Genomic DNA, 11,423 nt, shown 5'->3' on the forward strand with positions numbered 1-11,423 from the left:
AGCTGTGAAGAGCAATGACAGTTCTTATTTGAGCGTACTGTTTGGCTATTCCGATCTGGTAAATATATACTCCCAAAAAATTTGGCAAAGCAAGAATGTTGTGAGTTGAAGGGGAAATGTAGGCATTTTTGGTGCACTTAGCAATTCGCTTTAGCATGTCTTCCATTTGGTGAAATAAAAGCTTAAGTTCCTGTACGTGCTGCAGATAGGTGCAATAGTCTCTCTCGCAGGATCTTCCATGTGTGAGTTGGAAATCTTAAAAATGTTTGTACTAGCATGATGGATGAATGATTTTCCAGTGGAAAGGCTGCAGTCACGTCACAAAACAATTGAAAACAACCTGGAAGAAATAGGCTATAAGGAAATTCGGCGCAACCTTTCCCACTCTAATTTATTATTTTCTGCGAGGATAATCAGAGTAAATCGCTAGTTAAATTCGGCAGATGTGCTTAAGAGTGATACTGTTGTAGCGGTACTGGACACTGTAAATCGACGAGATCATTTCATTCACTGTAGGCAGCGCACATATCGTTTTCTAATTCAGCTAACGTAGATGAAGACAAGAAACAATGACTATGCCAGTGGCCACATGCAGAGAACACCTGCGCAGACCATGGAACAGAATGTAGTAGTGACTGAAGCTTCTTCTAAAAGAGGCAGTTAGCTGTGAATCCGTGAATGTGTAGTCATATCTCCATAAGATTCCAAACCCAGCACGATATGTCAGTAGGACTGACGGCTAGTGAACCGGTTATTCAGCTACTCATCTGTAGTGGGGAAGGAGATTAAATGGTATAAACATCTTTAAGGCTATCCTAGGCTGTGTATCCAAACGTCATTGATGAATGTGGCTGTGGTAGCTTCCATCTTTTTATTATCATTCTTGCAAACATGGTCACTTTGTGGAAGGTATGACATCCTGTGCGTCCTGCAGACGCATTATCAGTTGAATGGCGGAATTGCACAAATGAACAGTTGTTCTAGTACACAGGTGGACCAGATTAGTTAAGAAAATTTGCTATTTTTATGCTAAATGTCAAATAGTGCTTCACTTACATCTGCCTAGGTTATACGTAAAACTGGACAGGGCCAAAAATAATAGCGGTTTCCAGTGCTCGAACTCGTTTACATACTTTCTGACCTCAAGAGTGTCAGTATACCTCAGTAGCTTCATATAAGAAATGAAAGTGACAAGTAAAAATTGCCTTTGACCATTTCTGCCCATATATTTAGAAACTGAATAAATAAACTGACAATTATATTGAAGGTGTAGGTCTTCAGCTAACCGTGAAATTAATAACGATAGAAACTTACGTATCACTATGAAGCACGTCTCATTTATGGGAGTGCTGGACCGTAGTAGAGGTATGGTGCAGATTACACAGAAGGTCCCCTCACCAACTTTGTCATTCAGGATAATCTTAGCTCCCTCTATCAATGGGGGTGCCGGGTGGTAACGAATCTTGCTAAAACTCCACTTCACCTGCAATTCATCTGCACTCAGTGGTTCAGCACCACTAACACGGCACATTATAAATTCTTCTGAATGCCGATTAGCCAGCACGTGTACTTTTTTGGCGCCTTCAATTTGTAGCTTGACTTCTTTAATGTCTATGCATAAAAAATTTTGATCTATTTTTAGGGTCATTTCAAGTTCAATGCATGTAGGGACTACTACCTCAACCATATATAAATGTGCCCAGCGTTACTTTGAAATTCCCCGTATTCGCTCCTTTAGCTTCCTTATTAAATCATACCCATTTCTGCCAAACGCACCCTGAGCAAATGCCCATTATGCAAAGTTAATTTTATTTGTCTACACATTGTGAATTTGTGTCATCCGATAACGTGTTTTATCTGCTCATACAATAAATAGTAGGTAGCATTAGTTTAAATAAATTTTGCGAAACTGCCTATGAGGCAAATCGTTTATACTCGTCTTAAATTTTATTTTACCATCTAAGTCAATGTGCAGTTAAAGTCCTAATCTGTAGCTGTACTTACCTATTGTTGGGATTATTTCCCTGTGCGAAAATAATTGTTTTGATTGATAAAATACGTTTATTTTGACACCAGTGCTAGTAGAATTCTCCGAAGCTGTAAGTTCCTTCATCAGCTCCAATTTCTCATTAGTGAATATGTAACGAGAATTAACCTCGTCGTCGCCGTTATGGAAGTAGGCTTTTCTGTGTATTGACTTCAATTTTGGAACCAGCAGCCGCAGTCCTTTAATCGAAGTTTAAATAGACCACCTTTAATTCCACTAAGATGCAATTAAGCTCCTAACGCCTAAGGGTGTAGGATGACCAAATGCGTTCCTTAAGTATGTTTTCCATAAAACGTTGCGAAAAACCTGGCTTATTAAAACAACATCAGTACAAATTATAATTTATCCCAAATTTTTTAGGAGACGCCATCGATAGGAACAAATGCCCAGTGTGTGGCACCTTCTTCCGCAACTCATTTTTAGTTCACTCGTCAATCTAATTCTACTATCGACTATCTAATGCTAATGCAAGTAAAATTATGTTTGGCTTGTGAATCCCCTGTGTAATTTTTGGTCTTCAATAAGTGGTCGATTACGTCTTCAGTGTACCACATACACCTAGGAAACATGAACAATTGGGGATAAAGTGACTTGCGCTAGTCATTCAGTAAGCCAGTTTGTCGATTAGCGTGCAAAGAAACAAAGAAGCTTGGCTTTTGAAATGAGATGAAAGGAAGAAGTGAAAAACACACTGATAGGCTTTGTGCACAACTGCAGGGAGGCGGGAGCCAGTTGTGTGAACGCCTCCAGTATGACTTTACTCCCGGTTGATGAGCGTACAAACGAACGGTTTCGTCATATACCACTTTGCTAGAAAGTATTGGTTACATGTTAACTGTCACTTATTTTAATGAACAGCTGCTCGCAAACCTTTGTTACTATCAGACACTTAGGGTATTCATGTTTACAGCACGTTATTCTTGGAGTGATGCACCATTTTTGGGGAAGTACTTTCTGCTACCGCATACTCCACCCTCTTGGAATGCTGAAGTATACTAAGCTCGCAAAGCAGGAGGGCTTAAAATAGCACCCTTTGAGTTCTATCAGCATTATATAATATAATGGTGCAACATGCAAGCAAGATCGTCTAGAGCACAGAGGGGGACAAAGATGGTAGACTGATACATATCCACACTTGATATTGCCTATAAACAGTTGCCGAAATTTGATGATCCTCCACAAATCACAAGATATTGCAGCAAGATAATACCGAAAGACAGTGAAGTTTTCTAGGTACTTGATGGATTTCTTCTTCAATATATCTCCTTCGCAAATTCGGAATTCACAGTTCTCTTTCACATTGATGGAATTTAACGAAAAAGCAACAAAACAGAGAGCAATTGACTTTGGTTGGATACTTCACCTCCATAACTGCTGATTGCACTTTAAATCAAAAGAAACACGATCTACCTGATCATACTGAAACTGTTTCAATGATCTTAAAGGAGATTTGGCTAACATATATTGTGTTAATTCTTCATACGACAGTTTTTACTCTTGTTTTATCCTATCCTTTACATTACGAGACAATTCTTTTAGTGATCTGTGCCTGGTAAATCACGCCTTACCATACGCGGTAACATCTCTTCTGCTCAGCTCGCCGTAGTGCGATGCAGTGCGTAAGAGGCATCGAATTGAGTAGATGTGAGGGAGTTTATTCCCTCCGCTCGGTTTCAAATTTATTGACATGCTATTCGTTTCGGCTATGACCATTTCGTCTTCATAAATTTTCATCGAAATCGAGCCATACGCTTGTAACAACTCTGGTCGACTGCTGGTGCAGGTGAATTTGTAGCGTTTACCCACAAAAATTCTCTCTATCTCCGGTTTGATCGTAACTTTTAATTTGTTTAAAGCTAAAACAGTATGAAGTTTATAAAAATATGCTTTTGATGGGATAAGAGACTAAATGTTTTGGACCAACCCTCTACTTACGGTAAATGATAAAGTTAAAAGGTATATCTACGGGATCGCCATTCATAACCCTTTCACAATATAGCCTGGTTTGAAAGGACTCCGTAAAGTAACTCCGAAGGGTTACGTGTCCAGGCTCTGTGCCCAGGTTTATCATCTCCATGAAGAAACAACGGTAGACAGGCATTTGCAGGCCTTTGCGATCTTTCATATAAACCCACAGATCCTGCTGAATTTCCGGAATAATGACATTGTGAGAAGGTTCAATCATTTCAGGATAGGTTAAGATGTCTGTAAATAGAAATTAAGCCTAAGAATGTGCAAAATCTCTAAGGAAAATCAAATGCTTTAGTTAAGTAAGTAGTATCCGGACATCAAACTATGGGTCAGTTTATGAAATGAATGAAATATGCTGAAATTCTTTCGACATTTGGCAAAGAAAAACATGGATTTAAGAAGACATTTAAGCAAGGCGGGACTAATATTACAGGTAGGATTAGAAAGAAATGCTGTCGTGACGATAATCTAAACTATTGCGAGTAACGTGTGTTTTGGTTCAGACACCATTAATATGGACAAGAAATAGGAAAAATGGCCGTGTACACGTGCAATAATAGTGCTCGTAGAAAGTAGAACGGAGTGTATTAATGAAAGCAGCTTCTCACTGCATCTAAATAGCGGCAAGGACTGTGGCCGTGATTTATCTCAGACCACCACCACCGCCACTGCGCTAATCAGCATTATCAACACCAGCTGCAGCAGTGTCTGTATTATTGTCAGAGCTAGCAATCCTCTGAACGCTTTAGCTACCTAGTAGACCGTAAGTCGTGAATTGCCTGTCACGTCCTCGACGCCTGACATGTTTTATGACCTGTCTTGTGGCATAGTATCCCGAGGAACGAATCCTTCTGCAGGAATTATCAACACCACACCATAACACATCACAGGACAGCGCAACAAGACACAAAACCCTTCTTCGTGAACACGGTTTTCAGTGATTTAATAAGACTGGTTCGCACTAGATATTTTTTTGAATTTTTCCAATGGGCAGCATTGGGAGTTGAAGCAGTTGATTGGCCTCTAGCTGAAGAAGCGCAGTGACAATAAGAAGGAGGATTGTGGGATTAGTATTGATAGGTGTAGCGAACCCGGTAAGGCCACTTTGGTGAGATGTGAATAAAAGCATGGGAGAAATGAAAGTTAGCAGAGGTGTGTGTTTCTCTAGTAATGATAAGGCGAAGCAGTCTGTGCTAGAATCCTTCTGTTGTACTGATGAATCTGTCCGTCCCGAAGGTGCTTTGCATTAATGCGCCTAATACATAAACGTGTCTCTTTCTGCGATCTGCTTAGAACTTCAAGAAAAATTTTAACAGCTGCCAAAGCCACTCTATAGCACTTAATGCATGAAGGAAATCAAAGTATTTTGAGTGTAATGAATGTCAAAAGAAATGCTTATTCTTACTGAAATTTAGCACTTCTACTTGAAGGTCGTAGCAATCAAGGTATGATAATTTGCGTTTATAAGGTACCGCACTGTAGAATTCTACCGCCTTCGTATGCCAATTCCAGTAGAGCAATGAGTACTTATTCAGATCTTCGGTAACATATTCACATTTCAAGCTGGGACATTCGCCCTTCATCTGACGATACTTCAGCACTGGAACCACTTTACTGTAAAAGTCATCAGGCACAAGACCGATCTCGCTTTGGGTATCTACTATGCAAGCCTCTTCATATGAAGTCTGCCAGCCTCGCAGCATGAGACCTCGTTTTAGAAGAAAGTAGAATTCGGCCTTGCGCCTAATTAGCATCATTTTGTAGGTACGGGTGCAGTAGCAGTCGAATACCTCGAATTCTCTCTTAATTTCATCGATCCTGATGGTATCATTGAAACTTGGTCCATCCTCGTGGATGCTAATGCAATGGACGTTGCAAATTTGTGGAGCTAGTTGAGCTGGATCGGCATTTATCCACGTTTCGTTAGGTTTTTGGGAGTAGGATGCTCTTACAATGTACATATAGTTCAACTTGGCAGTGAAGAGACGAAAATTTGCTTGGGCTTTAAGAAAAGTATTCGAGAGACATTTTACAAGAACGTCATAAAACATTCTTATCTCTTAACTACTTTAATCTCTACCACTATGCCACTAGCCTCATTTAAATCTTTATTTCCTTTTTCAAAAATTGTTAATAATTTCTCCTTATTTTTGTGTAATTTGCAAGTTAAGCCATTAGTTTCAGCCACTACTATGTGACTGGAATATCATAATTCAAAACATCAAATTAATCATCCTACCAAGGAAATGAAGCCTGAAGTGTTTTTCTTTGCCCTTTTGTTCCTTGTATTTGGCAAAGCACGAAACTTCAGCTGTTCCCTCCTTTGTGTAACTGCTTATTTTGAGAAAGGGACTTTTAAAAGTAATTTTCCCCCTGCAGTGGATATCATGAGAAGGGATTTCAATTAGACCGACAGATGCCCGCACCTCGATGTCATCCATGTGCTCCCCGAGAAGGTAATACCCACGATTATACAGCAATTGTATTTTGATCGCGGTGGGCACTAAAAAAAGTTATTGCTATTTCCATAACTTCTTTGTAGGCAGCGTTTATGCAGGGCTAAAAGACTCACAGGTTAGGAGGTGGTAGAGAGTTGCTCTGACTGCAATTGGACCAACAAACGCAGCACACTGTATGGTGACGATTCTAATGGAAGAATCAATCCTTTTATTGAGAACCACCTCTCCCATCTCGGATAGAGTTACCCAGAAACAGCCATATCTATCCATATCCGACATTTGCAATGTCGAATCATCGAGCTTCACGACGAGAGGAATGGTCTTTTTTTGATAGAATATTTCAAATATTCTTGAGCCTATTAAAGCAAATTTAAATTGCCCAGAAAATATGCCCATAAAATAGTCCGATTTGTCACTTAGAGATGCAGTTTAACACAGGTTTTAATCATGCTACCTTTTTCAATTCAGATTCATTTTGATTGATTACACTCCATGACGGCAAAGATTGCTGTCGATTGAGTGCAAAAATTGAAACAAACGTACTAAGTATAAGTACACTTTGGGAAAACTCGTCATCTCCACATGTAACGTTGTAACGGCCGGGTACACCGTTCAAGAGCGAATTTGTGGACGAAACCAATGTCTTTGACTCCACTTTGCAGGCCCTTGGATCGGTCAAGGTGTCGAGTTTTGGTGGAAACTTTGAAGCATTTTTCATGTATACCGAGTCAAAAAGTGGGTAGTAAAACAGTTTGTTTGTCCCTATAAAATAAAGTGCTTACACAATTATTAACGGTGCTACCAGCATCACGTGTGTGCGATATAAGTTCCTTATCAGTTGATTATAAATGATTGTACAAAACCGTATTTAACAAAACAAGGTGACGAAGCTAAAATAGATTCATAATGTTTATGGTCCAAAGAGGATTGCATTCTTAGTTTCTGTGCAGATAATTTCATAAAAATAGAAGATTTGGAATATAATAGTTATTTTTCTATATATTTTCGGCTGGAGAACACTCAAACTTGAATAATCTGGAAGCTTGGAATCAAACTTTTAATCAAAACTTGGTGAAGAGCACGCAAGACCACACAAAATGACATGAACGAATGAAAATCATATTAACTTATGATGGAAACTGGAGTACTGAAGTAGGTGGAATTTCCCTCGTATTCTACGTAGCATTCTATCCTATCCTTCGCTAGCGATGACCTGGCAGTAAATCTGACATAGTAGTTTTGAAGAATGGTTACACCATTTCGACCACTGCACATTTGACACCGTTGTAATTTGAGTTTCGTCCCTGTCTGCGTCTGAATGTAGCGAACGATTTCAGCCGATCCGGTATCCACAGCATATTCGTTGTCTGGATACCAGTTGAAGTCCTTTGTTACTAAGAAGGAAATAACGCAATTTTACTTGCATTTTGGCGAGCAGATGAACACGTCTATAGAAGCATGCAAATGCCTTGTGCATTAGAAGAAAATGAAGACTAACTATGTAGCTTTAAGTGTCCCGATTTAAAACCTTCTATTTTTTTAGTTTAAAATCGAATTGGCATGAAAGCACTTGGTTGCAAAATTTCCACACCACTCACAATTAAAATTTATTGCAAATTGTCTTAATTTTGTGCATACACACTTTCATTTACTTTTTATTAGAGAAAAGCTCCAAAAGGTCATTCTAACATCAACGTACTGAAATCATTTGACGGGTTTGGGGGATATTATGAGGTCATTAGTAAATTATTTTAGTTTTACTGATCCATCATTGCTAAATCTCAAAACAACGAACGTTTTGGAACAAGTCTTTTGCAATAAATCATAATGGCTTTTCCAGCAGCCAGTAACAACGGTTTTGAGGGCTTTAAGTGGCTGATTAATGAAAACATAATTTTTCTATATTTTTCTGGTGTCATCTCAATTGCTGTAGAAACCCTTGAACTACGCTGTTCAGCCACAGCAAATGGCTACATATAGCAGTGAGGTACTCTGTGGAATAAAAATTCGGTTTTAGCCTCTTATTTAACTCCTAAATCTAGGTTTCAACTAATTCTATCTCTTAAAAACGCGGCATTTCCTGATACGATTCTAAATCTATTTAACCAATTAATAACCCATTAAAATGACTTACTTTTAAGCGTGAAGGCGATCGCCTTGAAGGGTGAGACTATGTAGTACCGGAAGCAGCCCCCGATGCCTGCCTTCCATGTGATGTTTTTCTTCTGAATTTGAGGACTTTTCTCTCCAAATTTTTCAGCAGGGCGGATTTTTAGCCATGTATAAGGATGCGCCTTCCCCTTTAGCTCAAGGAAGAATCGTATGCTACCTTCCCTCTGTGAAGAGAAGGCCTCTGCCCTTGGACTCCACACTATATCTATATCTTTGGGATCTAAAAAGTGCCATTTCTATGAATAACATCGCTAGGCTGCAATTATTGCTATAATAAGAACAGAGAAAAAGCAAACTTTACCAGATGAATTGTTTCTCTAAGCTTAAGATGACTTTCTACAAACCTATATTTCTTCCTCCACTGACATAGTTACTTTGAATCTAACTTAGACTCCTGAGGCCATGGCATTCTTCTCTCCTTAATCGCTAGCCACAGCAGTCTTAAAACTATGCTCTCCTTACGGTTTTTCATATTTTAGGACTTTGAAGTAAGAAGCAGCCTCTAAACTCCTTTGAAGAGAATGAATTGTGCCGATTTACCAGTTTTTCTACAAAGGTTTAAAGCTACTGCTACAATCCCGCAGTTGCAGATGCTTAGTAATAAGTAACCTGAAAGAGCCCTGAAAGCGTATCTTATCTGCTTTTGGAGACATCTATATTCGTCTCACTTCTTAGGAACCGCCACCGACAATTTGTGTCAAACTCGGAAAATAACATCACCAACCTGTAGCTGTCACTTTTACTGAGTACTTTAGAGCAAATAAGCAAATACGCTATTTGCAGTCAGCCCCCACATTTTATTGCGAGTCAGGATAGCACTTGACACTTTACTGGAGAAATGGGATTAGATTTACTAATTGTATTTAAGTAGCATCCCCAAAGATAGCAGAAATTGCGTTGGTTGAAAGGGAAAATCACCTACCTACAACGGAAATGGTTTGACGAATACCACTGACCACACAATGCACAATTTCATGTTCTACTTCCGCTAATTTACGAACACCCTCACAAATGTAATTCTGTGGCATTTCATCCATGAGATACTTATACACATATATACGACTCAGATCATTCTGCAAATAGCAGCAGGTGGGACCAAGGAGTAGAAGAATAACCAGGTTATCTACGCAATGCTTTGTAACATGCTGCACAGGCGACATTGGCACAGGTTGAGACAAATGGGTTTAGCCAGCTGGATTAAATCTTATTTGTATTTTCTGTGTTAATCTAAAACATACGATCACTTTAAAATTGCTGTTGAAAACAAGTTTAACTGCTACTATAAGATGTAATAGAAATCTGGCAGACAATCTGTGCATAAACGGTTCATTATACATGAAAATTCAATAAATATATCATAAAGAGATTATTTGAAATAACGGGTACTAAAGTAAACAAAATGGGGAAATTTAAACAACGATAACGATGTCCTTATACAAGCCTTAAACTTAGTCTCATAAGATATTTTTGAAAATCAGGCGATTTAGCTTAAAAAAGGTTAAAAAAACCTGATACCTACGATTGAAATGCTAAGACCATAAATACGCCGGTGTCCACAAACCGCCTATGATTAAAAGACGTGCATTCGCTTTCATTACTGTTTGGACCTAGTAACAGATTTTAATTACAAATCCACTAGTACGTTACTTTCTCTTAACATGCCATACGAAAGAAATTGGTTTCGGTTATCCTGTTTTTATAAATTTGTTTTATTTCGCCTCTGCATCCATTAGGAGGTAAAGTGATTAATTCTTATTTGCTCTATCCCGTTTGGCTCCTTTTCAATGTATTGTCATTGCTGTAAGACTTTTGCGAAAATATTTTATTTTTCGTAAAGTTTGTCCCCATTGCCTCATTATCTTAGTTATTAATAAATCTAACATTCCATCTTATCCAATTATGTTTTTTTAAATTTAGATAAATTGCATTGCATTATGTAATTAAAAACCCCGCCAAATGTTGTACCACGACCTATTTTACTGTATGCAGCCACTAATTTCGGGTTTGGTATGCTTCCAAGTAGTACTATCTAGGCTCTACCAATATTGAGATACCAACTCAACAGTTCAGTTTAATTTGTCAAAAAAGCTTTTGCGCCTTTGTTTGAGAAGCGTTTGAAGTAGTAATCAATGGTTCATTTGACACCACAACGTAGGATAGTACAAATTAGCCTCACAGACTTTCTTAAGGGCCAAAGTAGACATGATTCTCGGGCAGAATGTGTGTATTTAATGTACAGAAGGAGCTGGGACTACTAGGATGGTTTAGAAGCCAGTCCACTGGCCGAAAGTACAAGGGCCGAGACACGAAATGGTCCTTTATTAGAGCCGATTTTATTATTGTTTCGACGCTACCCTTGGTCAACCTCCCTCGCCAGCCACCACAACTCAATCAGTGCTGTGAGAAAATATCCAAGAGCCAGTCCTGTCAATCATCAAATATCCATACAAATGAGGAGATAGTTGACCTCAACGTCACTGATCCCTCGTGGTAATTCAACTAAATCTGCAGTTTCGAAATGCATGGAAAGTGGATTCGAGCACGAAAATTGTCCTGGTTATCACTCATGTCCATAGCTAGACGTGGGAGCACTGGTTCAAAAGAAGATTAAGGTAATGAAGGACGAGATTTAACATAGTTTGTAGGATATGGGTTTTGCGCCCGTTCCTCCTTGTCACTTTGTTTTAACTTCAACGCTGGCCGGCCACATCTAGCTGGGTTCTATCCAGCTAGTAGAGAAGTGAAAGAGATGTTGCTTATTCACCTCATCAACA

The 11,423-nt window shown here is 38.9% G+C and overlaps 1 protein-coding gene across 1 annotated transcript in view; it reads right to left on the reverse strand. All coding sequences in view use genetic code 11, as the record gives it.

The window, feature by feature from the left end:
• Nucleotides 1-9,809, reverse strand: part of EGR_07865 (hypothetical protein) — a gene marked incomplete at both ends in the record, with an annotated part of 19,474 nt that extends 9,665 nt beyond the window's left edge. The window contains 11 exons of the mRNA XM_024497114.1: nucleotides 1,315-1,611; nucleotides 2,005-2,226; nucleotides 3,616-3,903; nucleotides 3,983-4,252; nucleotides 5,424-6,020; nucleotides 6,258-6,521; nucleotides 6,591-6,833; nucleotides 7,021-7,239; nucleotides 7,605-7,871; nucleotides 8,612-8,869; nucleotides 9,572-9,809. Of these exons, the coding sequence (XP_024348451.1) occupies nucleotides 1,315-1,611; nucleotides 2,005-2,226; nucleotides 3,616-3,903; nucleotides 3,983-4,252; nucleotides 5,424-6,020; nucleotides 6,258-6,521; nucleotides 6,591-6,833; nucleotides 7,021-7,239; nucleotides 7,605-7,871; nucleotides 8,612-8,869; nucleotides 9,572-9,809 (3,163 nt within the window). The remainder of the gene's footprint in view (nucleotides 1-1,314; nucleotides 1,612-2,004; nucleotides 2,227-3,615; nucleotides 3,904-3,982; nucleotides 4,253-5,423; nucleotides 6,021-6,257; nucleotides 6,522-6,590; nucleotides 6,834-7,020; nucleotides 7,240-7,604; nucleotides 7,872-8,611; nucleotides 8,870-9,571) is intronic.
• Between the last annotated feature and the right edge of the window lie 1,614 nt (nucleotides 9,810-11,423).

Source organism: Echinococcus granulosus (genome assembly GCF_000524195.1).
Source record: "Echinococcus granulosus chromosome Unknown EG_S00089, whole genome shotgun sequence".
In the NCBI taxonomy this organism is placed as follows: domain Eukaryota; kingdom Metazoa; phylum Platyhelminthes; class Cestoda; order Cyclophyllidea; family Taeniidae; genus Echinococcus; species Echinococcus granulosus.